This window comes from Thunnus albacares, chromosome 3 (genome assembly GCF_914725855.1).
Source record: "Thunnus albacares chromosome 3, fThuAlb1.1, whole genome shotgun sequence".
Taxonomy (NCBI): domain Eukaryota; kingdom Metazoa; phylum Chordata; class Actinopteri; order Scombriformes; family Scombridae; genus Thunnus; species Thunnus albacares.
The window spans coordinates 10,161,909-10,187,624 of record NC_058108.1 but is presented as its reverse complement, the minus strand read 5'-3'; the positions used below and the strand labels follow the sequence as shown (position 1 = coordinate 10,187,624).

At 40.1% G+C, this 25,716-nt stretch overlaps 2 protein-coding genes across 2 annotated transcripts in view; both read right to left on the bottom strand.

Moving 5' to 3' along the window:
* The window catches only part of LOC122979116 (neuronal acetylcholine receptor subunit alpha-7-like), a 47,641-nt gene extending 40,922 nt beyond the window's left edge, over positions 1-6,719 (bottom strand). The window contains exon 1 of the mRNA XM_044346340.1: positions 5,417-6,719. Within this exon, the coding sequence (XP_044202275.1) occupies positions 5,417-5,690 (274 nt within the window). The 5' untranslated portion in view covers positions 5,691-6,719. The remainder of the gene's footprint in view (positions 1-5,416) is intronic.
* Positions 6,720-11,948: 5,229 nt separating this feature from the next.
* On the bottom strand, positions 11,949-25,162 carry chrnb3a (cholinergic receptor nicotinic beta 3 subunit a). The gene is made up of 8 exons (XM_044346341.1): positions 24,746-25,162; positions 18,018-18,169; positions 16,160-16,204; positions 15,044-15,153; positions 14,312-14,825; positions 13,136-13,326; positions 12,834-13,050; positions 11,949-12,538 (listed from the first exon to the last, which is right to left on the bottom strand). The coding sequence occupies exons 1-8, from the start codon at positions 24,798-24,800 to the stop codon at positions 12,407-12,409; spliced, it is 1,416 nt and encodes a 471-aa protein (XP_044202276.1). The 5' UTR covers positions 24,801-25,162; the 3' UTR covers positions 11,949-12,406.
* Positions 25,163-25,716: the final 554 nt, after the last annotated feature.

Here is a 25,716-nt window from a genome sequence, read left to right as displayed (position 1 = left end):
ACCAACATTAAATTAGAGTACATATGAACTAGTTTTTGGATGACTACTGCATACACACACCATGCAAAATCTAAACTCATAAAATGTTACAGGGCATATCCCTAGCTTCTCAGTAGGACATGTTTAAGAAATTGTTTGAGTAAAGTACAGATGAGGTGTAGAAAACTATATAAACTGTGCACCCCTTGTTTGCTCTTGTTCTAATTTGGGCTTTTCCCATCTTTGTTTATACCATATTGGAGCTTTGAAGGGCCAAAAGGAAACCTCTAACAGCTTGTTGCTCGCAGCAATATTAACCTCACAGTAAGAGGAACGTTTGAGGACAGTAGAGCACAGACTGACTGGAGTAGAGCCGAGTCAATCTTTAATGTCCCCGAGAGGCAGTTTAGTTTACAGACAGTAGTCAAAATGAATAGCACAACATAAAATACATAGTAAACGAAATACATTAAATACACAATGGACCTTTGTCACTGCAACCATCTAAAAGTACACAATGAAAATGAGTGAACAGCTCGCTGTCAGCATTTACAGCGAGTGACAGACAAAATTACAGCTTGTTTTAAAAAAGCCAATAGTTGAATGAAGCACCTCATATACCTATTAGTGCTCCCTCTATAAAGAATGGTCGTCGTAGAAGACAACACCCCTGGGACAGTCTTCATTTTGTACTGGATGTACTGCGGAGTTTGCAATACTCTTGTAAAGGCTTTACATATTGTTGTCATAGCTGCTGCATATCTATGTGTTGGCTTACACATGATTAACTTTTTCTTGATGGATGTTCCTTTCATTTTTCACATCAATGTTGCTTGAGCAAAAAAATGTATTCTTTCTATTATCACATTACATGTATTACTACAGTGTTTGTCTCAATATTTTTCCCTTTAAGATATAGAATAGATATAAGCACCTGTTATGGTCTTAGCTACAAGCTGATGAAGGAATTTATCAGAATCTACATACCATTCAACTCAGGAACAGCAAGCATGACAACACTCACAAGAACTATCCCACCACAGAGACAGATTAAATATTGATCACCCACAAGCACTCCAAACATCTAGGAGACTTGGCCAAGTTTAGAATCGAATCACATTTAAGTGGCTGGTTCACAAATATGTGTATAAGATCAATACATTTCTAGAGTCAGAAGCGAAGAAGAAGAGTAGAGCTGAATCTGATTGGGTCAATGCATGTATAATGCACCTTAGGTAGATCATTAAATGTCACTGTAGCTTAATGTTTAAATATGTTGCAAAGAGCCTTTCCTCTTACCATGCACTACCATGCAGAAAACAAGTAGTCTTGTGCATCATGCAAGTGTTGCAGGTTACTTTTTTGCTTCACATAAGTAAGATCCATTTATGCTGTCAATCAGGATTATTTGACAAGCTATACCCACACAACACTGGCACACTATCATTTATAGTTTTTATGGTGATGATGTGAGCAGACCGTTGGCTATGTGCATATTCAACAGATGTGGAGCAACATTAACATTCATTTAGAGTTGTGTTTGTGTGGACTTGAAAATTTTAAGTCAAATATTCACTCATCTTTTAGGTCTCCACCAACTTCTGAAAAACATATCTCACTCTACAGCAGCTATGTTCACCAGCTAGTTGTTAACTTGGTCTGGCTTTGGTGCTAGACGTTTATCCTACAGTGGAATTATCAGTGGAATATAGCTGCCTGATGCAGCCGGAAAGGTTGATGGGAACGGTGACACTGTGGCAAAACAGTACTGTCATGAACTGTTAAACCAAAACCATGAGCTAAAATATGCTGAAACCAAAAGCTCCAAATTAAATGATGAAACATATTGTTGGTCCATGCTCTCCAGAGCTACATATATGTTTTCTGATCTGACGCTCCTATCGGCAGGATGACATCATTTGGCTGCACCTTTCAAAACTGTTCATCATGGTTACAGTAAAAAACACATGGTTAAGATTAGAGAACAATCATGGTTTAAAAATGACAAAAAACATGGTATTTGTTGCTCTCTTATAATGTCATATGATTTCCTCCTTTGTTCCCATCATAATTACTACGGCCACTAGGGGAAGAGTCACTTGAATGTACATACAGTAAGTCATTTTGGGGCACTTGAAACAACTGATTCTGTTGTTTTTCTTGAGAGGAGTGTCTCGCTGTTTTTCTTGGGAGGGGTGTCAATGGTTAACTGTTAATTGGTTAACCACGGAGAATATTTTTGAGCAGTTACGCATGTCGGTCTACAGGTTAACTTGGATACACACTCCACTAATGTCTTCGCTGCTAGCTAGCAGTCTGTGCTAAAAAATGAAGCGCACTAAAAAGCTTGGTGTGTGACCATTTCCTTCAGAAAGGCAACAAAGTCAAATGTATGTAAACTGTGTGATACTACTCTTCACTTTAGAAGTAGTACAAGCATTATGCTGTACCACATTAAGAAAAAGAACCTGGCTGCCATGTCCCAGGATGGCTCGCAGTCACAGCCAAAGACAGCCAGAGGAAGAAAGTGTGATACGTGCTGGTCTGAGGCCATCACCCAGTTGGTGTGCCAAATGATTGAGACCAATGAGCTGCTAATCAGTGTGGTAGAGGGCGAAGTATTGAAAGAGATAGATTGGTACCTCGAGCCTGAGTACGTTATGCCATCGAGAGTTACTGTGACTAAACGCACTGAAAAACACTTTGAGGAGAAGAAGGATGAGCTAAAAGTCAGGTAGCCAGAGCAGACAAGCTAGCTCTGACCACCGACCGTTGGACAGCTCTCACAAATGAATGAATCCATGACAGCTTTTCTTAAAAATTAACTGGTTAGTTACCGGTTAATGGGTGTCGATCTATCAAAAGCAATATTAACCTAACTGACATCCCTAGTCTCACTAAAACATTCAGTAGAAATGAAGGGAACTGCTGAGCTGGCTGATTATAATTTGTTGGTTCGTCACTATAAGCAATAACTTTCATATTATACATTGTCATTTTTTCCATTGTAAATACAAAAATATTGATTAGTGCAGCTTTAAACAAATGTTGACTCTATTATGCAAAAACTCAACACTCAAATCTTCACCCTCTTACTACATCCCAGAAAATGTGATTATATAACACCGGCAACTGTATGGAAGCATGATTACGGACATTAAAGGTCAAAAAGCACATCAAAAGAGTCTTAAATCACTCAGCCAAATTGCCATCAGGGCGACTAAAGCTGTTGAATAGTATGTAGTAACAATTAAAAATGACATTTGTCTGAGTCACCTTGATGCAGCCCCATGAATCATTCCAGATTTATATACATTTATATTCAATAATTTTGTCTTTTAAGCTGATGTTTTCATTGAGGGTCATTCCTAATCATCTGCAGTGGCAATTATTTCTCATGATGGCCCAGCTGGACATAACTCCTGCATGTGTCTACATGTTTGAACCTTGGACACTGAAAAATAGCTTTTTACAGATTTTATAGACATTGTAGCAGTAAGAAGAGTCAACATTTTAAAAGCATCTTTCTTCCACTTTTATAGTGTAGAGGATGACCTCTCACGAGCAACCGCTGTTGAAAACATCTGTGACAAGCCAACTGCAAATTTAGGTAATCGTGTTCAGTGAGCAACGGCAAGACTGGATCCAGGCTACATTTGACACACTTAACCCAGAGAAACTAATTGGAGGGAGTGTGTCTGGAACAGAGGGTGGACACAATAATTCAAACAGCTAATTGTGTGAGCATCGGGTAACAAACAGTACATAAATATTCCAAGCTTTGTGGGGTACTGTAGCACTCCTCGTGAAGGAAATCCTTCACCTCATTGAGGGATTCATTCTGCACTCCAGACATTTCCATAAAGGCTCAAAAACTCAAAGGTTTACATCTGGTGATTAGGTATCTCATGAAGAACATCCTACTTCATTCTGGTGTCTATGTAACTGCACTTTGTTCAGCAATGGGCCATCACTATCATAACACATGGGTACAACTACACTCGTATTATACCATGAAGCTGCAATTAGTCACTTAATCCATTAATTGATAAGTCGATCGACAGAAAATTAATGGCCAACTATTTTGATAATTGATTATTTAGTCCTCTTTGATAGTAAATTGAATATCTTTGGGTTGTGGACTGTTGGACAGGACAACAGGAGACATCTGAGGACATCACTTTGGACTTTGGAAAACAGTGTTGGACAAATTTTACAATTTTCTGATGTTTTATGTACCAAATTACTAACTGATTAATTGAGAAAATAATCACCAGATTAATTGATAATAAAAATAATAATTAGTTGACTAATTATCATGTGGAGCACCTCTTTGCCTGCTTTGTAGTTGCTCACAGGTGAAGGCCTCTTTGATTTGGTATGTGTTATCCTACAACACTGTACAACCTGTTGTGAGAATCTGTGAGGACACTTTAATTTAACCTCACCTATGTACATTTGATAAGGAAATAAATGATAACAACCCTGATCCATTTGAGAAAAAAAAAAACTTCCAAGAACTGTACTCTGGTTACACATCTTATTCCCTCAAAATCTACATACTCTTCCATATAGCAAGGGGACCTCAGGGAGTAGTTGTTCATATCTTCCTGGATGTTCAGTGTGTCTCTGTCTCAAACCCCCCCCCCCCCCCCCCCCCCCCCACATCAGTCAGTCAACAAAGTATGTTCCATCATTAAATCATGGTTGCATAAGCAACAACATGTATGTATATATAAAAACACATCCATCTAGAGATATAAAATGTAAACCAGGGATTCAAACACATTACAGAGATTTAACCTCCTCTGAGAGTCTTCTCTGTTCCGCTAGTCACGCATTTAACAATCCTTTGGCTGCAGATTACACTGCAGGGATGAACAACCCCAGTGGGCTTCGGGACGCCCTCCTTATTCTGGGCCAGATGTTGTCGGTCTGTTAAAGAAGGCTCATTCACGCACGAGCACGAGCACGAACACACACACACACACACACACACACACACACACACACACACACACAGAGCCACGCTGTCTCGGCCACACGCACGTAATACTGCAATATGTTTGAGGCTGTGGTCATGTTATGGACTTCAGACACAACACAGTAGCCTTTACAAATATCTTAGCACAACTATAAACTACAGTATATGTGGTCTTATTATTGGCTCAGTGGATATACACAGATGCTCCTGACAGCCACTTCCAGATGTACAATGAACAGCGGAACTACGCCGAAGTATGTCTGAACTGCAGCTCTCATCTTTCTGAGAAATATGCATGCAAATGATGCTCAAATAACAAAACAAAAAAAAGAAAAAAGAGAAGAAAAGAAAAGAAAAAAGACAAGAAAAGAAAAGAAAAGAAAAGAAAAGAAAAATGTCTAGCTGCATCTTTTGTTCTGCTCTTAAGATTGACAGACGTGCACAGTGACCCACCTTGACAGCAGAAAGTCGCCCACAGGTAAACTCCAATCAATACGGACCCAGTACACTTCCGAGGATCCATCGCAGCGGCGATAACAGAACTCCCTCTGTAACCCGCTGGAGATGTCAAACTTCCAGGGAGTGCAGCTCTGTCAGACTGCTGGTGCTCTCTCTCTCTCTCTCTCTCTCTCTCTCTCTCTCTCTCTCTCTCTCTCTCTCTCTCTCTCTCTCTCTCTCTCACACTCTCTCTGTGGATGTTGGAGGAGAGACGCACGCGCGCGCTCATACACACACAGCCGATGTCTGTCCCCTTGTGTTTGAGTCGACTGTCACCGCACAAGTCACTCTGGATTCAGCTCTCTTTGCTCTCCCTCTGCGCTCAGCTGTATTTTTAACATCCAGAGCTTGTCCTCTGCGTGTTCCTGTCGTAACCGTGCGCGGTGATGACAGCCACCTGTCCGCTGGCTGCTGCTGCGCAATGCCGTCAACTTCGTCAAGGTTTGTCCCCTAAAGTCATTTTGTCCCCATCATCCTCTTTATGGATGATAACTAAGAGAGAGATACGCACATCTCCCATCAGGCGGCGACAGGGCCCCGCCCCCCGCGACTTTGGAAAAGTTTTTTAGTTTTTGCTGATATAATTCTTTGATCAGTGGAATTGATTAAGGTTTATTAATATAATGCGTGCTCAATAGTGTACTTGATTAGTAGGCTTTTGGCGTCAATCAGAGTTTATTGGAGTAAGGAGGATTATCTCCCCTCAGCCTAAAATAAAGGGAAAAACATTTATACAAAACAATTTAGACATTTTTATAATATTTGGAACAAGTAGTGCACAGATCCAATTCAGGGCTGCAGTGGTAGTCCTTTCCTTCTCTTCCTTTTCCGAACTGCTCTCAATCTTGTCACCCTTCAAATATTCTCCTCCATCATCTCCTCCTCTTTCCGTCCCACTTCTTCTTTTCTAGCAACCTTGTCCTGTTTTGCAAGTGGTCAGCCAATGACAAAGCAGATTTTTGTTTTTCCTCATCCCTCTCTTCTCTTCATCTTCTTGCCTCTTCCCCAAAATTATTCCTCTTCTTCAGCCTCCACAATCTCCACATTTTCACCACTGGACATCATTTTTGGCATCTTCAGCTCACACAATTCAGAATTGATATCGAAATTGCGTAGTTGCACAAAAAGACATTTTAGGATATGAAAGGGACTTTTTAATGTATGGATGAACAGTAAGGACAATTTGAAAGGGGAGAAAATTGATGGTAAGGCAGGTCTTCTTCTTCATATAGACCTGGAGTACACATTTAGTCTTTGTGGGTGGATGATGGATGTATTAAACAATGATTGAGGTACCCAAACTCATTTATTCTAATAAAAGCTTCTTACCAATCAGCACACGCAATGTTTAACTTTCTAATGTGGTATCCATGACTCATGTGCATTAGTGCTTCTCTCTGGCCGAGCATGCATATAAATATACTACAGTTTGGATTTTGAGAGCCAGAAATCTCAGCCTGTTGCAAAGAAATTGTTACTTAATATTGCCATTGGTCTGTAATTATATTCATCCTCTGTGCATTCTGTACATGCAAATTTTGCCTCCAAAAATTTTGCCTCAAACACTTTGAATTCTGCACACTGGATTTTGAAATGCTCAAACCTCACTTTAGTAATGCAAACATCAGCTGGTATATGGCGCATTTCATACCAAAGACATTATCCATACAGTATATGTTGCTATTTTGAGTAATGAGCATTTCTCTACAGCAGTGATGCAGATGATACATTCACAATTTGATGTTAGCGTGCACCACTGAATTCATCTTTAATCAGCATGGCAGCCGTCTAGTAGAGTAAATTTTGGTGCATGTGGCCAGTTGTTCAAACATATTGCATCACATAATTACCTCTAACGAGACAGCCTGAGCTTTAGTGTGGTTCTGTCCGCGGGAGGGGGGAACATCTTCAGGGCAGACCTTACACACGCCATGACACAAGATGGAGTATTATTGTGTGTGTGCAGGTGTGCGTAGGAGCTTGTGTGCATCCGCATTAGCCTGTATGGAGACCTGATTGTTGTGATGCGTTGATGATCTGTTTTCTGATCTGTTTGCTCTATACCAACCCTGTCTTCTCTGCATTCCTTGTTTCATTCCCTTTCTGTCCTCTCCTCCTCCTCGCCCCTCCATCTCTCTAATCCCTCTTTCTTCCACATCTCTGTTTTGTACTTATGCAGCACTGCCTGTGAGCATCAGATGCAGCGATGTCCTCAGACCATTACGAGAGAGCCTACAGTGCTTCTATAGCTCTCACTATCTATCACTCTCCCTCTACCATTCAGCCTCAGTGTGCAAACCTCCCACCGCCCCTCTCTCCCCCCTTCCTCTCTTTCTGTCTCCCTCTGGCTTCAGTCTGGACACAGTGTCTTACATGTATGCAGACTGCCATCAGCTCACATTAAATAAATGTCCTTATGGCTGAGCCTGCGGGGATAGGATTTGGTAGTTACTGTGTGTGTACTTGTCAGAGTGGGGGCTTGTGTCTTTTTGAGTTTTTTTTTTTTTTCTTTCTGTGCGTGCACTGTGCACCTGTTTATTTACAGCGCAGTCCTGTATATGCGTGTTGTCGGTCCAACTGAAAGAACCTCCCCTCCCTTAAAAACACACATCACATTAACATACAGCATAGTAGCCTCAAGCCTGTGCCATAAATAACAAACATATAAACAGCATCATCATCAAACATAAGGCTGGACATGTGATTTATACTGAGGCTTATCCTGCAGCATATTTCACCATGTTAAATCAAAATGTACTATACATGTATGGTAGGAGGAAGGTCACTATCAAAGAACAATTCTTCTAAAAAAATCACCCTCTTAGAATTATAAGGTTCTGTCTGACATATTTGGCAAAAGTATTATTGGCTCTGAAATTGAGAAAAGTCAAGAGATAGAAAAAAGTTCTTCCTCAAAAATCAATCGCAAACTTGGTAGCATAAGGTTCCATCTGCAAAGCACCAATCAGTGCTCGGAATATAGACAGCAGGACCAATCAGGTTCCGCCTCTTTGCCATGTGACCATTACGTTGAGCCTCTTCACTGAATGCAGATGCAGCTGGAAGAAGCTGAGTTAATAAGAACGGTAACAGTGAACAAAAAGAGCAAAGTTTGCTTACGTTAAAGTTAACTTTATTGTTGAATAAACTGAAAGACACTAAAGCACTCCAAGGGGAACTCCAGAGTCATGTGAGGGTGGTAGTTCTCTGTGGGTTCGACACTACAAGTGTTTCACATTACATGTGCTCATTTTCTCCATTGTTGATATAAAACTATTGCTTAGTGCACCTTTAAATTAAGAAATCAAGCTTTAAAATCCATCCTACTCTTTCAATGAATGCTAAATTTCAATATGACCTTCACCGTATCTACTATAGATACATTTATTTACACAGGAGTATATGCACTGTAGCCTTATGTTAAAATCCAAACCATTAACACAGTCAGTCAGTAGCACAAGAGCTAATCCGTCTCCAGTGACTACTTCCTTTGCCTCTTTGGCTTCTCTATCTGTTACTTTATTTTCATTTGTCTTGTCTAAATGATCAAAAAAAAGAGACATTAACCAACACTTTTCACTTAGACGGTCTACTCTCATGACAGAAGCTAAAGGTCATGTTTAAATCGGGCTGTGTTATCTCTCAAAGGCGGGATCACACCTTTAGACATGGAAGCTGTGGTGAGTTACAGAGCATGTTTTAGAGCGCCTACAATGACCTTTCCACAGTGCTATAGTGCTCCTGGCAGTCTGAGTCATGTAGTCTGAAAGTGACAAGGCTTACACACACACACACACACACACACACACACACACACACAGTTTGTACATGGGATTTAAAGGATAAACCACACAGGTGAGGATACAGTTATCTTACTGTTCTGGTCCCCAGCTGATCAATTAGTAAGTGGATGCATTATCAGCTTTTCTCCCCAAGCTTGCAACCACAGAGCCAGGACCCTACCCTAAAATTTCCCCATGATGTACAAAGTGGAGTTGCATCATTAAGAATGTATGTGACACTGACATTGTGAAGAATGTGTGTTTCATCCTTTCCATTCAAATGAGCTTCAATCCACTGCAGTGATAACAGATGTGAAGCAGAAAATTGAGTCTTTCTCTATGCAGAGAAATTCCCCAGAGTGCTGCCATGATCACCTTTTCAGTCTTTTCGCGTTCATTGCTACTGGAGCTGTATGTCATAGAAAATAAAGTATGCACATCCCAAGTCAATACTTAACAAAGGCACCTGTACACTCTCTGAATGTTGCTCATCATGAGCTTTTAGTGTGAATTTAAAGCCTGTATCTCTGTCAAGTAGTGCCAAGACTATAAATTGGAATACCTGACACAGACACGCAGGTCAGGGTGGGTGCAGACTACAGTACGGTATCTGGTTTAGCAGTGAATGTTCACTCAGATGGATAAAACTGCCCTATGGCATCAGACAAACAATTGAGTGGAAATCTCTGTAAATATAAAAATACTGAATAAAGACTCCACACAAAATACTACTGGCTTGTGCCCTTAAGTTTGTATTATATTCTATAAACAACTGAAAACAGACTGTAATTTCTTAACTCTATTGAATGTAGTGCCACAAATGTTTGTACAGATGTTCATGGTTGTGCTACATATCACAACCTCTTGACTTTGTACTGATGTTCTTTGAAAACTACTCTCTAGAGACTGAAAATGTGATCGCTGTTATTAGTCATAGGTGTTTCCAAACAAACTATTGTGCTCAAAATTCTTTGTGGCAAAGCAAAATGTCACCCAGTGTAATGGTGTGACTCACTGATGTGTTTTTAATCATTTTTGGACAACAACGGACCTCTACAGCACAGAGGAATACAATATATCAGGCTTTGGATAGTCATGCAGTACTTGTAAGTAGGATGAGTTCATTGTTGGTTTGGCTCTGTGCATGAGATTAATTGACAATCAGAAAAATATAGAAAATCACCAGCTGTATTCTGTAACACTATTGTAACTGCATTAAAAAAAAAATCAAAGCCATGTACTATGATTTTTAAGGTTATGGTGAGATTTCGGTAATAGTTTAATCTAGAAAAAGCAGTATGGTCCACAGCCTTGTGCTTTTTTGAAACAAATATATTCTTTTTCCACACGATTTAGTAATATTAAATTATTAATTTCCCAGCAGCTCTAGAAAACGCTGAGTACATGAAATATGCTTTTGCTCGAAAGAGACGGTCCAATCCAAAATATTTTGGGTGTCTTACATACGGTAGCAGATTTTTTTCTCAATCCACAGACCTGAAAGCTTGTTTATATGGAATCCTGAGGGGCTCACACCCTCCTCTGTCACAGTCTGTCTGTCTCACACACACATGCACTGTGCCTTTCTCATGCACTCTCAGTCAGTCTCACACTCACACAGACATACCTACGCACTGACAAACACACAGTGGCACGCACACACCTGTCTGCCTGAGTCAGATCTGTAGCTGTGAATAATAGAAGAGTGGGCTGAGGTCAGACTGTTCAAGTACAGGGGAAACAGGGGGAGGGCTTTCACTTGAGCATGCCAGCTCAAGTGAAATCAGAGACCGAACTCATTTCACCAAAAAATCTAGGCCAAAGCACAAAATGCTATGATATCACCTGGACACGCCACTTGCCACCCACCATATTATGTGATGGGTGACAAAGGCCTGAAGGCTAGATATATAAGTTACAGTAGCTAATAACTGGTAGGTTGGTGGTTCAGATAGTCAAACTCAGCCAGCTGGGAAAATGAGTTTAGCGGAAATGAATGAGCTGCTTTCTCCAATTGTAATTTCTACAGATGATGTGCCCTTTAGCAAAACAGACGACATGGAAAGCTTGAGTAGAGCTAGTCAGTGGGGGGCTGACAGTATAACGTAACATGTCATACCTTAGCACAATAAAATACATGCTCAAAAATAACTAAAATCTCAACAAAAAATATGACATTATAAGCTTCACAGAGATAGTATCTATAGTTGTATCTGGAAATAGTACACAGGTTCTGATTTAATTGAGCCTTTCCTGTGTGTGTGCACTGCCCTGTTAGATGTTAATGGCTGTAACCTTATAGCTATTCATCGAGGTTGATGCTGTGAATGAGGATGCAACATAAGGTGTTGGAAACATGGTCACAAAAAGGTTACTTTGCTTAAATGTTTATTTGTGCCATGACATTTTTATAGGTAACATGAGTTCATCTTGTTAACTTCTTAACTGACTGACTGTATACTATATTTGAAAATGATTTCATCACATCATTATTTTTTAAGTGTCTGTTTTCAAGTAAGAGCAACTGTTTCTCTTGCAAAAGAAAAAGATGTTTGCTGCCATTTAGTGGTGATACTGTGTCATTACAACCCAAAACCCAACCTAAGTGTTCCACTGCATGACGTCTACTGTAGTCCATCCTCTAGTATTTCATGACACTTGCATAACATAATCATGTTTGTCCTGACGAAATCAATAAACATTGATTTTGTACATCAGATTTCTTTTTATTATCATCATTATTACAGCACATTAAGTACAGCTTGGCAACATACTGTAGTGCATGTGACACACAAAACAACTCATTATTGATGGAGTGATACTGTGAAAGTGGTTGCATGTATTATTACAATGCCACAGTTATACAAACATGGATATTGAAAATCATACACGCTACTATAACCTGCTTATTGCTGTCAGTCGTTTGCACTCCTGTGCATGCACTTTACACTGAATGACAAGCTGCATCTAGAATATTACAGTATCCAGTAGTCATTACAGGCTGCAAACAATACTGTAGGGAGGTAAAAGTTTGTAGTTTGAGCTTATTTCTACAAAAAAAATATACAATACAGTTGTTTTATTGAGCTTATCAATAAATCATAGTCAAAGACCAATTGGAAAACAAGAATGAGCTGTTGAAGAGTATTCATGAGTGTGTTCATTAAGGTGAGCTGAGGTACATCTGCAGCGCAGGGGTGAAGATTAGGACTGTTCCTAATATTGACACTGTTAGGAAGGCCCAGAGGAAAATCCTGTCCAACACCTGAGCCACAAACTTCCAGTCTTGTACTACCTGAATGAGAGACACAGAGAGAGAGGGATGTATAGACAGATTAAGAGAGGCAGAAACAAAAAGAGTCCACAGGTGTTGATGTGAAACTTAAGCAACAACATCTGTTATTCAGGACACAAGAACGATTCTGTGTCCCTTTATAACACTTATAGAGCAAAGAAGAAATCAGTTAGGAACAAAATTTTAACGAGCAGGAAGCTGTAATAGTATAAAAAAATTCAAAGAGAACGTCACACAACATGAATGCAGAAACATTTCATCCCACGCCTTCCCTCATGTCCACCCACTCACACACCTCTCGTATGAAGTGCTCCTTTTTGATGTGACGGCTGATGTAGCGAACTGAATTTGTAGCTTTCTCCAGCATGGCAAGCCAGGCTTGGTTCTCGTCCTCCTTCCCTCCGAGGGGTCCTCTCTGCTGGCCGGCACTGTGGCCAGGAACCCCCCTCCTCCCTGCACCTCTGCGGGGCTTCAGCTCAGGGCTGCGCATCTCAATATCTGGGAAGTGGTATCTAAGAATAGTGGAAACAATTGATTTCACATATGTATCCTGTCATATACATGGGTAGATATTCAATACAGGTGATCCTATTTTACCTGTCAGTGTGCCCCCTCATACACAGCAGTCTGGGCAGTCTCTGAAGGAAAAGGCTCTTTACCCAGGGGGCCATGGGGTGGTAGGTTGCAGAGGAGCGATGATGGACATTAATGACAAAGACGGTGACGATGATGGAGAAGGTGACAAAGATCATGATGAACAGCAGGTACTCTCCGATTAGTGGGATCACCTGGGACAAAAAATAAATAAAATGGTTAAGGAATCAGACAAGACTCTAAAGTATATATTTGTTTCCTCAGGAAATAAAGAATATATTTCATAGATGCAGCCTGTTTAGTGACCAGTTTATTTAATACTTAGTATTTAAGTACATTTACTAAAGTACTGTACTCACATACTTGTACTTCACTTGAGAATTACAAAGTATGATGCATTGTTACTCATTAAAGGCCCTGCATACCCACACAGGTATTTTCAGTGATGTGGCTGATCAGACCTACTCTGGTTGGAGTTATGCAAAGCTGCCTATGCTGGGATTGATGTGAGGTTACCAGGTACTAATAAGAATGATGATGCCACTGAAGTCCCAAAAAGTTTTGTTTTTTTTTTAAATCATTTTGTACAAGATAAAAGCTTTTGCACACAAATTATTATTCTGTGGCCTTAAGATTAAAAATATATAATGATCTGAAATGGGCCATTATGCATACTGAACACTTACTTTGGATGGTTTAAGTGCATTTACTTATTTATTTTTACATTGTGGTGTTACTACTTTTAACTTAAGTAAAGAATTTGAATACTTCTTCCATCACTTTTGAGTTCTGTATACCACATAAATAACCCTCAATGGACAATTTGGCCAACATTATAAAAGCATTTTAACAGACTAATACTAATACTTATAATGGACTATACTGTAGAGTAAAAAGTATATGATTTTGAATGATGTCATTTTAAGCTCTGCTTTTCAGTTGTGTTCTACATTGGGCTGAGAAGTGTCTGAAGCCAGTAGCTTGTTAATTGAGTTGACATGCAATAAGCTGCAGGTAATTGAGAGGACTGTGGCTGTGGTCTGTGTTAATTAGGTCATACTGCAAATAAGATTACAATTAGGATAACTGAACACATGAAGTGTGGAAAGAAAAAAATACAGTCGAGTAGGACCTTTTGAAGTCACATCGACTTCAATGTAAACTTTCAAGGTTGCCCACCTTTGAGGATGATGGAATAATTTCTTCTATGACCAGGAGGAACACAGTCAGTGACACCAGCACAGATGTGGAAAGTGACAGTTTCTCTCCCTCGTCTGATGGCAAATAGAACACTAATACAGTAAGAAAGGACAGGCCGAGGCAGGGGATGATGAGGAACAGGGTGTAGAACAAGGGCAGCCTCTTGAGGATGAAGGAGTAGGTTACAAACGGGTACCAGTAAACCCCATCCCTCCTGCTTCCTTTGACTCCTGTAGCATTGAGGATTTCCCACTCGCCATTATCAAAGAAGTCTTTGCGGTCCACATAGTGATCCACCAGGACCAGATCCACCATATTTCCATCATAAGTCCAGGAGCCAAACTTCATGGAGCAGTTCTGTCGGTCGAAGGGGAAGAAGGTTACGTCCATGGTGCAGGAAGACTTGTAGCTGGCAGGTGGGGTCCATGTTATGGTACCATCCCAGCGCACAATGGCTTTTGTCATCAGGGAACCCTCAAAGCGACCATCCGCACTGGTAGTAGATGGGAAAGAGAGGGAGAGGAGAAAGTTAAGAAAAAGCCACGATCACTGGGTAAGGTAATGTGTAAGAGAAACACAGAGGCAGAGAACCAAGTGTGAGAGACAGCAATAAGGAAAGGCAAATTGATTTAGGTTACAAATATGTATCAGAGTTATCAAGCACAACCTGAGAATGTGTTGCTGATGAGCACAGAGTGCTGCATAACTCACTTTTCATACAGGACGATGTCAGGCAGCCATATAGTCTCTGAAGGCACTCTGATGGAGGTAATGCCTGCATAGTCATCTGGGTTCCACTTCAGCTTCACGTCAACCCACTCCTTTTAAAAAAACATGAATCCATACAATGCATGATTGGTTCATTGTTGATGTAGAATGATCAGATAATGACATGGTTGAGTGCATATTCTTCCATTTCAGCACGATGGACAGCAGTCAAATTCAGAGCAAAAACCACGTGTATGTAGTCATTGTACTGTATAATATATTTTCATTGTCCCTTTTCCCCAGTTTGTTAATGTGTCCATGATCATTACCACATTTGTGTATAATTGATTCAAAATCAAATTGAGTAAATGTCTTTTGAGTTTTCCTTAACAATGAGGTTGACATTTTGATTTTTAGTGACATCTCCACAACTATTGGATGGATTAACATGAAATGTGGTACACATGTTCATGTCCTCCTCAGGATGAATTGAAATCACTTGCTGATGCGTTAAGTTCTAGCTACGTTCTAGATGTAGCGATATCATTCCAAAATTTCTATTTGTCAAATATATTTGTTTATGAACTAACACCTGCAAAACTAATTGGGGATGCATTCAACATTCCCATCAGCCTCAGCTGTACTAGGCTACTTTGTGTTTAGTGCTTATTGGAAACTGTTAGCAAGCCATCATCACTGTACGTAATTACCCTTAGTAGACTCTTTAGTCTTGTTTTAGACTCTTTAGTCTTCTTTAGCCCCTGATAAGTTAAAGCCCTTAAATATCTCTTATATCCATTGGAAATTTGATGTAATTATTGACATTACTTGATACTTTTTAATATAACTTTTACATTGCATAGACCAGATTTTATGTCTCTTCATATTGTACCCTTGCATATCTAAATTCTGAAAATAACACTTGATTTGCTAGGTTTATTTAAATAGTCCTTCAGTAAAATCATATTACACCATACTGAGTGGCATCACACTACATTGCATCCTTTTATATACTATAGGGTATACTGATGGTTGATACCAAACCACAGTTACTAAAACAGCCATTCAAAATGTAGAGATCTAGTATCTGTGAAGAGTTTGGGAAGTGTTCATTTTTACCTGCCAGAGCCAGACATTTGTAGTCATCAGTTGGTTTTTTTCATCCTGCAGGAATAAAAGGGAAGAAATTTTGTTCACAGTTTATAAATCTTAGTGGCAGTTACTAGGAGCGATTAGAGGGGCTAATGAGGGGATGAGAAGCAAACCAGAAGCTGGAGACAAAAAGTTGAAAGTTGAGGAGGATGAAAGAAAGTACTTAAGCCCAGTTAGACAGGATTTTTTTTCCAAAGTGGGTTAATTGCTTCTCTTGCTTGCCAGTAAGAAAGCACACAGGAACAGCTCGGGGGTTAAGTGCCTGGCTTCAGGGTATGTCTACGTTGAGCATTTAATGAGAGAGAGAGAGAAGCACAAGGGACTCTGCAGTGACCAGTATCACTGCTGTCTCATTTGCTCAACATGAAATGTTGACATATACTGTACTGTACAAAAACAAATCAGAGAGGCATGGAGAGAGGGTGACTGAGAGGAATAAGAGGATTGGTGTTCGCTGTAAGCTGAAAGTGAAGTGTATGTGCAGGAAAAAGGTAAAAAAAAAAAATAAAATAAAAGTAGAGTAGAGGGAAAATCTATGGGATAGATTTTTCAGTTTTTCGGCCCTTGAGAGGCACTGAGGTGAACCTTAAAACAAAGTATCAGTAGTTTAGTTGGACACCACAAGAGGGCACTCTACTAAATGTTATTTCTGAGACGGCAAGGGTATGAAGATCAGATGCTGATGTAGTCAAAATGTGGCCCTCTGTGGAGTTAGGGGAGCGGCTTTGTGTGTGTCCTTGTGTAAATAATAAATGCGATCTGGTTCCTCTCAGCCTGATGGCCTCATTACTTCCTCTGCTGCTATGAAAGACCACTTTGGACCTCTCTTTTAACCTCTCTTCCTCTCTCTTCTTTACACTCTCTATTCCACTCTTTGCCCCTTTAAATCCCTCAGCTCCTCACCCTCTTCCACTTATTTCCTCACACTTCTGGTCCTCAGTGTATCCTCTGTACTGTAGTTCCTCTACTGACCTCCTTTAACAGCCACTCTCTACAGCCTTTAATCACCATTCCTACCTTTCTCTGTCTTTGTATTTGTCTTCTCCTGCCCAAGTTATTAACCTTCCAGCCACCTCTTTATGTCTTGCCTCCCTCCAAATAATGAACAATATCTTCTATATTGTTCTGTCAGTTCCCTCCTTTGCCTCTTTCTTCTAAATAATCACCAGTCCTTGTGGCTGCTCTATATTCTCTTTTCCATCTCAGTAATGATGAGGTTTGCTTCCTTCCTCATGTCTTCTTTCCTTCCTTTCCTCTCTCATTCTGAAAAATATCCCCTGATCGTCAGCGGACTTTAACAGGATTTTATCAACCGTGTTACACAAGGCAGTTTTAATTTCTGCAGAGAGCTTCCTTAACAGGTGCATACAGCTTTAAATCTGTGTGCTGGGTTGCGTCTCCTCGAAGCATTACAACACTGCAGAGACAGTTTAAAATACCCTCATCTATCTAATATTAATCTAATACATAATATATAGCAGGGCCATCACTACACCACTGAGGACAATGAGGTCATGGCAGTTATTTAATTTTTTAGTAACCAGGAGGGAGTTTACATTCTCTAATTAAAAGACTTCAGTTTTAACTAAGAGAGTTTAATATTTTTGAATTTGCCTACTTTTAGGCCAACAAAATAATGCATAATTTAAGGCTTTAGCATTCTCAGCTTCTCCCGCTGAATTCTCATCCTGGCAGTGTGGGATTTGAAACACAATTTAGACCTTCATGTTGGGAAACAAAATTTACACAACATACAGTTGAAAAGTTGACTGCATGAATAAATTATGAAACCCTTCTCTGTGTGTTCTGTGTGTGTTGTCCTCACCACATCAACCAGCTGTGAGATCTTCAGTCCAAAGCGTACAGTGATGGTGTCGTTGGCATGCTGGACAGGCCGCACCCACTTCTGGTAACCCCTGAAAAGGTTCCTCAACAAGGAATCCTCCATCTCCGCCAGCGACACAAAGTCCTCCTGAGCTGGAAGGAGCCAGGGAAGAAAGTAGTATTGAGGACAAAATCAAGAAGAAGTAAGTTTGGGAGAGAAAACTGTATAGTGTGCACAAGGTTATAGTTATGGATATGATTATAAGTGGTGAAATTAGTAGAGCAATTGATTAACACTTAATTAATCTTCTTTGGATTCATCTTTTAATAAAAAAAGAAAGAAAAGAAAAAAGACCAAGAGTCTACAGCCACATTAGCACTAGAGGGGAAGTCACGGGATCACTTAAGTCATTCAGATGCATTGTTTGGGATTGTCAGCACAACATTTTGTGCCAATTAATTTAGTAGATGTAGAGATATTTCATCAGATAAATGAAAATTTTGACCTGCTGATGGTGCCAAATAAAAAGTCAGGGGATCACCAAATTCATCTTCTGGGTACTGTGAATATTTATAGCTCTAATTACTATTACATGAAACAGGTTTATGATAATCCATCCAATAGTTGTCTAGATAGTTCAGTGTGGACAAAAGTGGTGGACCGACTGACCAATTGACAACATTAACTGGTTTCAGGTTCTCAAAGGTGAGGATTTGCTTTGATTTACTTCATTGTAAATATAATTTGTTGGGCATTGGGAAGAAAGAGAGATAACAAAGGTCCTCTGCTGGACTTGAACTGTGGACATTGCAGTTATGTGGTAAGTAACCGCTAAACCAGTAAGCTGCCAGGGAACCGAGAGGTTTTGGACTGTTTGCTGGAAATTGAAATGATGGGCATTTTTCCTAAATTTTCAGACATTGTATGAAGTAATCATGATTATAATAAAAATGAATCAGAAGAAATTAATTGATAAAAAAAAAAAGTTAGTTGAAGCCCTAATTATACGGATAGTTAGCTCATATGCATGTAATATTCATGTACACAGACAGATGTGCACAAGTTGTGCCTGAACAAAGTGAACTCTCTCAAGAGTCTAAAAAGCAAGTGGAAGCAAAAATTAAGTCAGTGCCTTAGAGTCAGACACACACACACACACACACACACTGTCAACCCCGGACTGACAGCTGGTCATGGCCGAGCAAATGCATCTAAGCTCCCAAGGCTGACAAAATGATCATGCTGACATGATCACCTCAGACAGAACAATTGCCAGGGGAGACGAGCTGAGCTCAGAGCGCTTTGTGCAGTCAGGCACAAGACATAATAGTCAGTTAAAGAGTGACGCTCACACTGAGCTGGAGACAGTACAACGAAGGAACAGTGCTTTCACTTCACCAGCCACTGTTAAGAGAGCAGACAGCTGCGAGATATCAGGTCTCTTAGGTAGACAATTAAAGAAAACACACTGTGATGTTTTCCACTTTTACAGAGAGCGACTTGACTCTGCAGTTAAAATATACTATCTATGTCAAAGCGTCAGTGTGAAACATGTTGTTTTCAATAAAAACTAAATGGTTTAGTCTAGTAGTCAGACTGCTCAGAGAGTATTAAGTAAGTTCAAGTGCACATGCTCATCAAGAACTAAATGTCCAGATGTCCTTAAGCAAGACACTGAACCTCTTCACTGTTACTCACTGTACATAACTAAGATGCAGATGACAGCAACATTCGCTGGATGCTCAGAGCATTATTTGGTATTTGTACTGGAGCTGTAACTCAGCGGCTCTATCAGCACAGAGCTCTGAGCATTCATCCACATAAGAGGGCGATATTTGGCACTGCCTAAAGTATGTTAGTGTGGCAACACAGGCAGAGGCCAATAGACAGAAAAGAGAAGTTTGATTCAACAGCCTCTCAAACAAGGGGAATGGAGCAGAGGAGTGGAGAGAGCTGATAAGGAAAGAGAGAGGCAGAGTGACCCAGAGCAATTCCCTCTAGTGTCTGAGAGAGACAGAATGAGGGGGCAGGATAGAGGTTGGTACAGAAGGAGAAGTTAACTGGGGCAAGGGGAATGAGAACAGACAGCAAAACAGATAGCAGGGAGAAAACAAATTCCCATTTCAACTTGAGTCTTAAGACAGATAAGTCTCATCCCACAGTACATGCTACATACACTACACTACATAGTCTGCTGCTATAGTTTACAGGAGAGAGAGACAGGAAGGACTGTGTGGTTGTTTTAAACTTTCTCTGTTATGGACAGTAAAAGAAGAAGCAGTATCATCTTTCTCTGTGTTTAAATTTCTTGTTTAATTCATCACTTGTTCAGGGGGCTGTTTAGGTTTGAAGGTAGAATTTGTATTATACAAAAATATGGTCAGGGTCAACATACTGTCAGAAGGATATGAAGAGCACAAAAGTCTATATTATACCATACATAAAGTGATGGTCCAAATATTTTCATTATTGATTAATCTGCTAATTGTTTTCTCGATTAATCATTTGGTCTGTTAAAATGTCAGAAAATGGTTAAAAAATGACCATTACCATTACAGTTTCCCAGAGTCCAACCGACAGTACAAAAGCCAAAGATATCCAATTTACTATCACGTATGATGAAGAAAAGCATTAAATCATTACATTTGAGAAGTTAAAAACAATAAAATTTTTGTCATTTTTGCTTTTATGAAATTACTGAAATGATAATTTGACTTTCAAAATAGTCGCTGATTAATTTTCTGTCAATTGACTAATTGATTAATGGACTAATTGTTGAAGCTCTAATTACTATTACATTTTATTACTGGTAACTACACCTGCAACATGACACCTGTTTGGTGTCTTGGTAGTTGTTGGGGATTTGAGATTACTATTTTGGCAAGTATTATTGTCAACAAATCCATGAAAACATCAAAACCATTTCTCAATACTTTCCAACAAGCCCATTTCTTTCAACTGCAGACATAAATCTTTAAAAAACGTGTCACAAATATTTTAAAGAAAAAGGTAATGTAATTTCTTAAAACGGCTGGGCACTGTAGTTTTTAGATCTGTTACTTAAACAGGAGTAGATAGTGTATTTGTTGGGGACTAATTTAAACAGATTACTATCTACAGCAGCAGGACAATGTTGTGGGAATGACTTTAAAGATCCCCTCCAGACATGTTTTAAAGGTGCAGTGCATAGAATTTAGTGGCATCTAGCAGAACGGACTTGGCAGATATGGAATATAATATTCATAAGTATGTTTTCATTGGTGTATAATCACCTGAAAATAAAAATTGTTGTGTTGTTTTTGTTACCTTAGAATTATATCATAGCATAGGATGTGGGTCTTCTGCCACGGAGCCCGCCATATTGCACCACCATGTCTCTACAGTAGCCCAGAACAGACAAATCAAACACTGGCTCTAGAAAGGGCCTTTCGCGTTTTTCACGTTTTTTGCAGGAACCGTAGGTTCTCCCGCATGCTTGGAAGGGGAGGGGCAGGAGAGGGGTTTTCAGTTGGTTGCAATCTGCAACCTCACCACTAGATGCCACTAAATCCTATACACTGGTCCTTAAAGATGTATATAAAATATTCTACTTTGAATAATAATTTGTGTCTAATATGTTTTTTCCATACAGAAAGTTAAATTATACTGTTAAAATCCTTAATATGAAATCAACTCCTCACCCTCAATAGCAATTCCAGAATCTAGAAATATGTAACACAAGATGTCTCCTGCTTCACTATAAAGTCCATTCTCAGTCTATGTGCACTGGAGGCTTCAAGTTTCCACATCAAACTAGTGTAAGTTGAGTATTGGACCAATATTGGCTTCCAAACTATTTGTGATCATCATCATGCTCGTAGACCCACCCCTTAGAATCAGATTTTCAATAAACACAGAGAAACTTTCTGCTTTCAGCAGATGAATGTGAAAACAGACTTCCAGTGTCATACATCATTCAGCTCAAACATCCAACTGTAGGAACAAGAAGAAAAAAAATTTTTTGAGTGGAGAGAGACTTAAACTACAGTGCCCATATTCATTGTAATGAAAAAACATGTCACCAGGTGCAAGGGTGTGGCTCATTTATGTGTTTTTAGTCATTTTTGTCTTTTCATGGGATTTGTCGACAATTACAAAAATATAGAATATCACCATGCTTATACGGTATTTTTAAGTTCAAGCTAAGTAAATTTGGTAATGACTAGGTGATACATAGTCACACATATATGCATGTGTGCTGTTCGATGCTTGTGCGCATGTGTGGAAAAGAGAGACAGTGCTTTAGGCTGTGTGTGTGTGTCCAGGGGCACAAATGCAAACTTGTTTTGCCTCTGTCTCCCTCTGTTTCCTTGGCGGTGTGTTGGAATCTGAACTTAAAGTACATGCCATGTTCAGAGTCAGACAGATTACCTCCTGTTGCATCAGATCCCCTGTAAAGCACTCAGTTTGTAAAGGCTTGAAATGGGGCACCAGTACACTCAGTCAGCTGAATCCCTATCATCATCTCTACAGGAAGCAGCTGTCTCAAGATCCTCATCAACAAAAACACAGGAGCCAAACTAGTAAAACACTGCAGGGATGGCTCCCTCTATAAGAGCCTGCTCCCTCCCTTAGGTAGAGGCTGATTGCCTCTGTATGTGTGTGTGTGTGTGTGTGTGTGTGTGTGTGTGTGTGTGTGTGTGTGTGTGTGTGTGTGTGTGTGAGAAAGAGAGATTGGTTGATTGAGTAGAGGTAAAGGGGAGAGTATTGATTAGACCATATAGCATGATAGCTGGTGGGGGATGGGGTTGATTCTTTGTGGGGAAATTATAATGCATTAGTGTGTGTGTGTAAGTGTGTGTATGTGCCCGTGTATTTGTTTGCATATACAGAGGACAATGTACAGTATGCGCATAGATTGTATGTGTCCTGTGCACCTTTGCTGATGATTGACAAACCCAATCTGAAACACCCCATGGGCGACACAGTGGTACAATCACCTAGACACTGTCACCATCTGCTCGCCATGGAACCACAGTGGGATGTACCACTGAGAGGGGTAATGGGATGAGAGGGAAAACAGAGGGAAACCTATTGTTTTTCTTTACACACTAGTGCAAACGAAAGACAGTTTAACTTTAACTTAGCTTTCTCTCTGCGTGCCGTTTCTGCTCTTTAAATCTGCCAATTGAGAGAAAAATAAAACAATCTAAGCTGCTGCCCTGCTTTCGTTTGCCCACAATGCAACAAGACAGGTGCATCTGGGGGAGCCAAGATTTTTCACAATTGTTAACCCCATCAGTCATGATGCCCCTGAGGAATATGTGAACATACAAGCCCACACATGTTGTTCACACATGGTCATATGATGTCAAAGACAGTGACCATCACATGACCAGAGGTGAACACAGTATTTCATACATGTGGTCACCTCAGTTTCTGTTGGAACTACTTTCTACCAGGGAAACAGCCTGTATGAAAACTACTGTCACTGCTGTTGATTTATTACTGTCATTTTTCAAAGGAAATTCCATTAATCTATATTATACTAGTAGAGGAAATTGTAAAATCATAACACCCAAGATATCTGCAACACAATAAACAATGTTTTTTGTTTGTTTTTTCATACTTTGGGTGAACTGACCCTTTAAAATCTAGGCGTATCATCCCATGCCAAACTGTTTCCAATAGTGTCATTAATCAGAGCTCCTTTTCAGGTAATTCAGTGTCTGTTGAAAATGTGATTCCTCATGAAGTTAAGTGCATGCTGACACTGGGACAGCTACTTGGTAACTGAGGAGGGATTTATCATTTTCTCTCTAGTTCTCTCTCCTCTTGCGCGCGCGCACACAGACACACAGACACACACACACACACACACACAGACACACAGTATGCATATATACAGCAAGGAGGATTTACAGTATGTGTTGCCAAGAGCCACTCCACTTCTGATTAGAGGGGTGTAAATACTTTACAGTAAGCTGATATAAACATGCACTGACACACGCAAACACACACAGAGTGAGAGAGAGAGAGAGAGAGAGAGAGAGAGAGAGAGAGAGAGAGAGAGAGAGAGAGAGAAACAGAGAGAAACAGACAGATAGGGAGAGAGAGAGAAACAGAGACAGATAGAGAGAGAGAGAGAGAGAGAAAGGGAGAGAAGCTGTTGCACCAAGTCTGTTTCTATATTGCACAATCACAATATTTCATTTACTTTTGATAACAAAACCATATGAGACATATCCGAGTCGCAGCTTTATTATGTAAGGGAATTCTTCCTCTGTCCCATGTATTCAGTTCTATATTGCCCCATATTGTAGACTCTTATACAGCCTATCCTCAGCCATACATCCCCAGGAGGGCGCTGCGCTCCCGTTCTTTAATAAATGATGATTGTGCTCCACTCACCTGACCCCATCATTTTGTCCTGCTGCCTAGTACACGATTAGAAGCGCAATCATATCTGAATTATAAAACATGCCCGATTCAATATGAACTCTTTGCCTGTAATTACTGTTAGGAGCACTGGCCAGGACAGGACACCGCTTGCCCAAATAGTTTGTTGGATGAATGAGACTGTTCAGAGATGATGTGTTGTGATCGCGCACCACAATCTCAAATCCTCATCAGGTTTAAGATGTCTCTGCATTCTGAGATAATTGATCCTTTATTTGGTCAAACAGATGCTACCTGGCAGTTGCACAGCTTCAACAGTTTAAAGACGAACCTGTCTTCCAGGTCCTTACCTTGCATCCTGCCGAGAGCCAGGGAGAACCACAACACCGCAACCGCAAACTTCATGCTCCCTCTTATTGTAAATGGGACCGAACGGATTTCTCCACAGCGAAGATCAAATCATGTTCACACAGCGAGAGCGCAGTCCTGCGGGATGCATCACTTCAACAGGCAAGTGGAAGCTCCGGAGTATCACCGCTGTGTTGTCCAGTTTAAATAATGAAGGACAGCCGGTTGTTGGTGGCTTTGTATAACACGGACCGCCTTCACACCGTGGAGCAGCAGCTTGTGAGATTTTTTTTTCTCCCTCGCTGGTCTGCCGCCTGTTCAGTTTCCTCGCAGCCTCTTTCCGTTGCGTGTGTCCCGGTGCAGAGATGGATGCTGCCGAGCCCTGAGCCGGCTGAGGGCGGGCCGGGGGAGGGATGGCCCGTCAGAGGATGGAAGGAGGACAGATCTGGTCCCCATCCAGAGGGAAATAAATAAGTGAATAAATAAATTAAAATGAATAAATAAAGGAATGGGTACTAGGCCTGCTGCACACCATACTCATCCAAAATACAAACTTAGCCTACAGCAAAGATTTTAAGTGAATTTATTTGACATTAACGTTCCCTTTTTGCATGATTGTTACCTCGATCTAAACGAAATTGATTAATTGTGTTATTGTTTTGTTTTCTTAGACTACATCTCATAATGTCATATTGGCATGATAATAACGATTTAGTCATTCATCAGTAATTCACTTTTAATCATTCACACTATTAATTTGTTAATATATAGGTCCATTCATTTGGTAAATTTCAGTTGTGGTAGCAAATAATGTTATATGCAAGGCCTTATTTAAATATTGTTTTAGGGCTTGCTACACACAAAAAACTCAATTCTGGACCAACTTAAAGCATCTTGGGATTCTCTGCAGTTGAACGTTTCAAGTTTGTTGCTCAGATGTGTGTAAACTTGTAACCACACCCAACAGTGATGT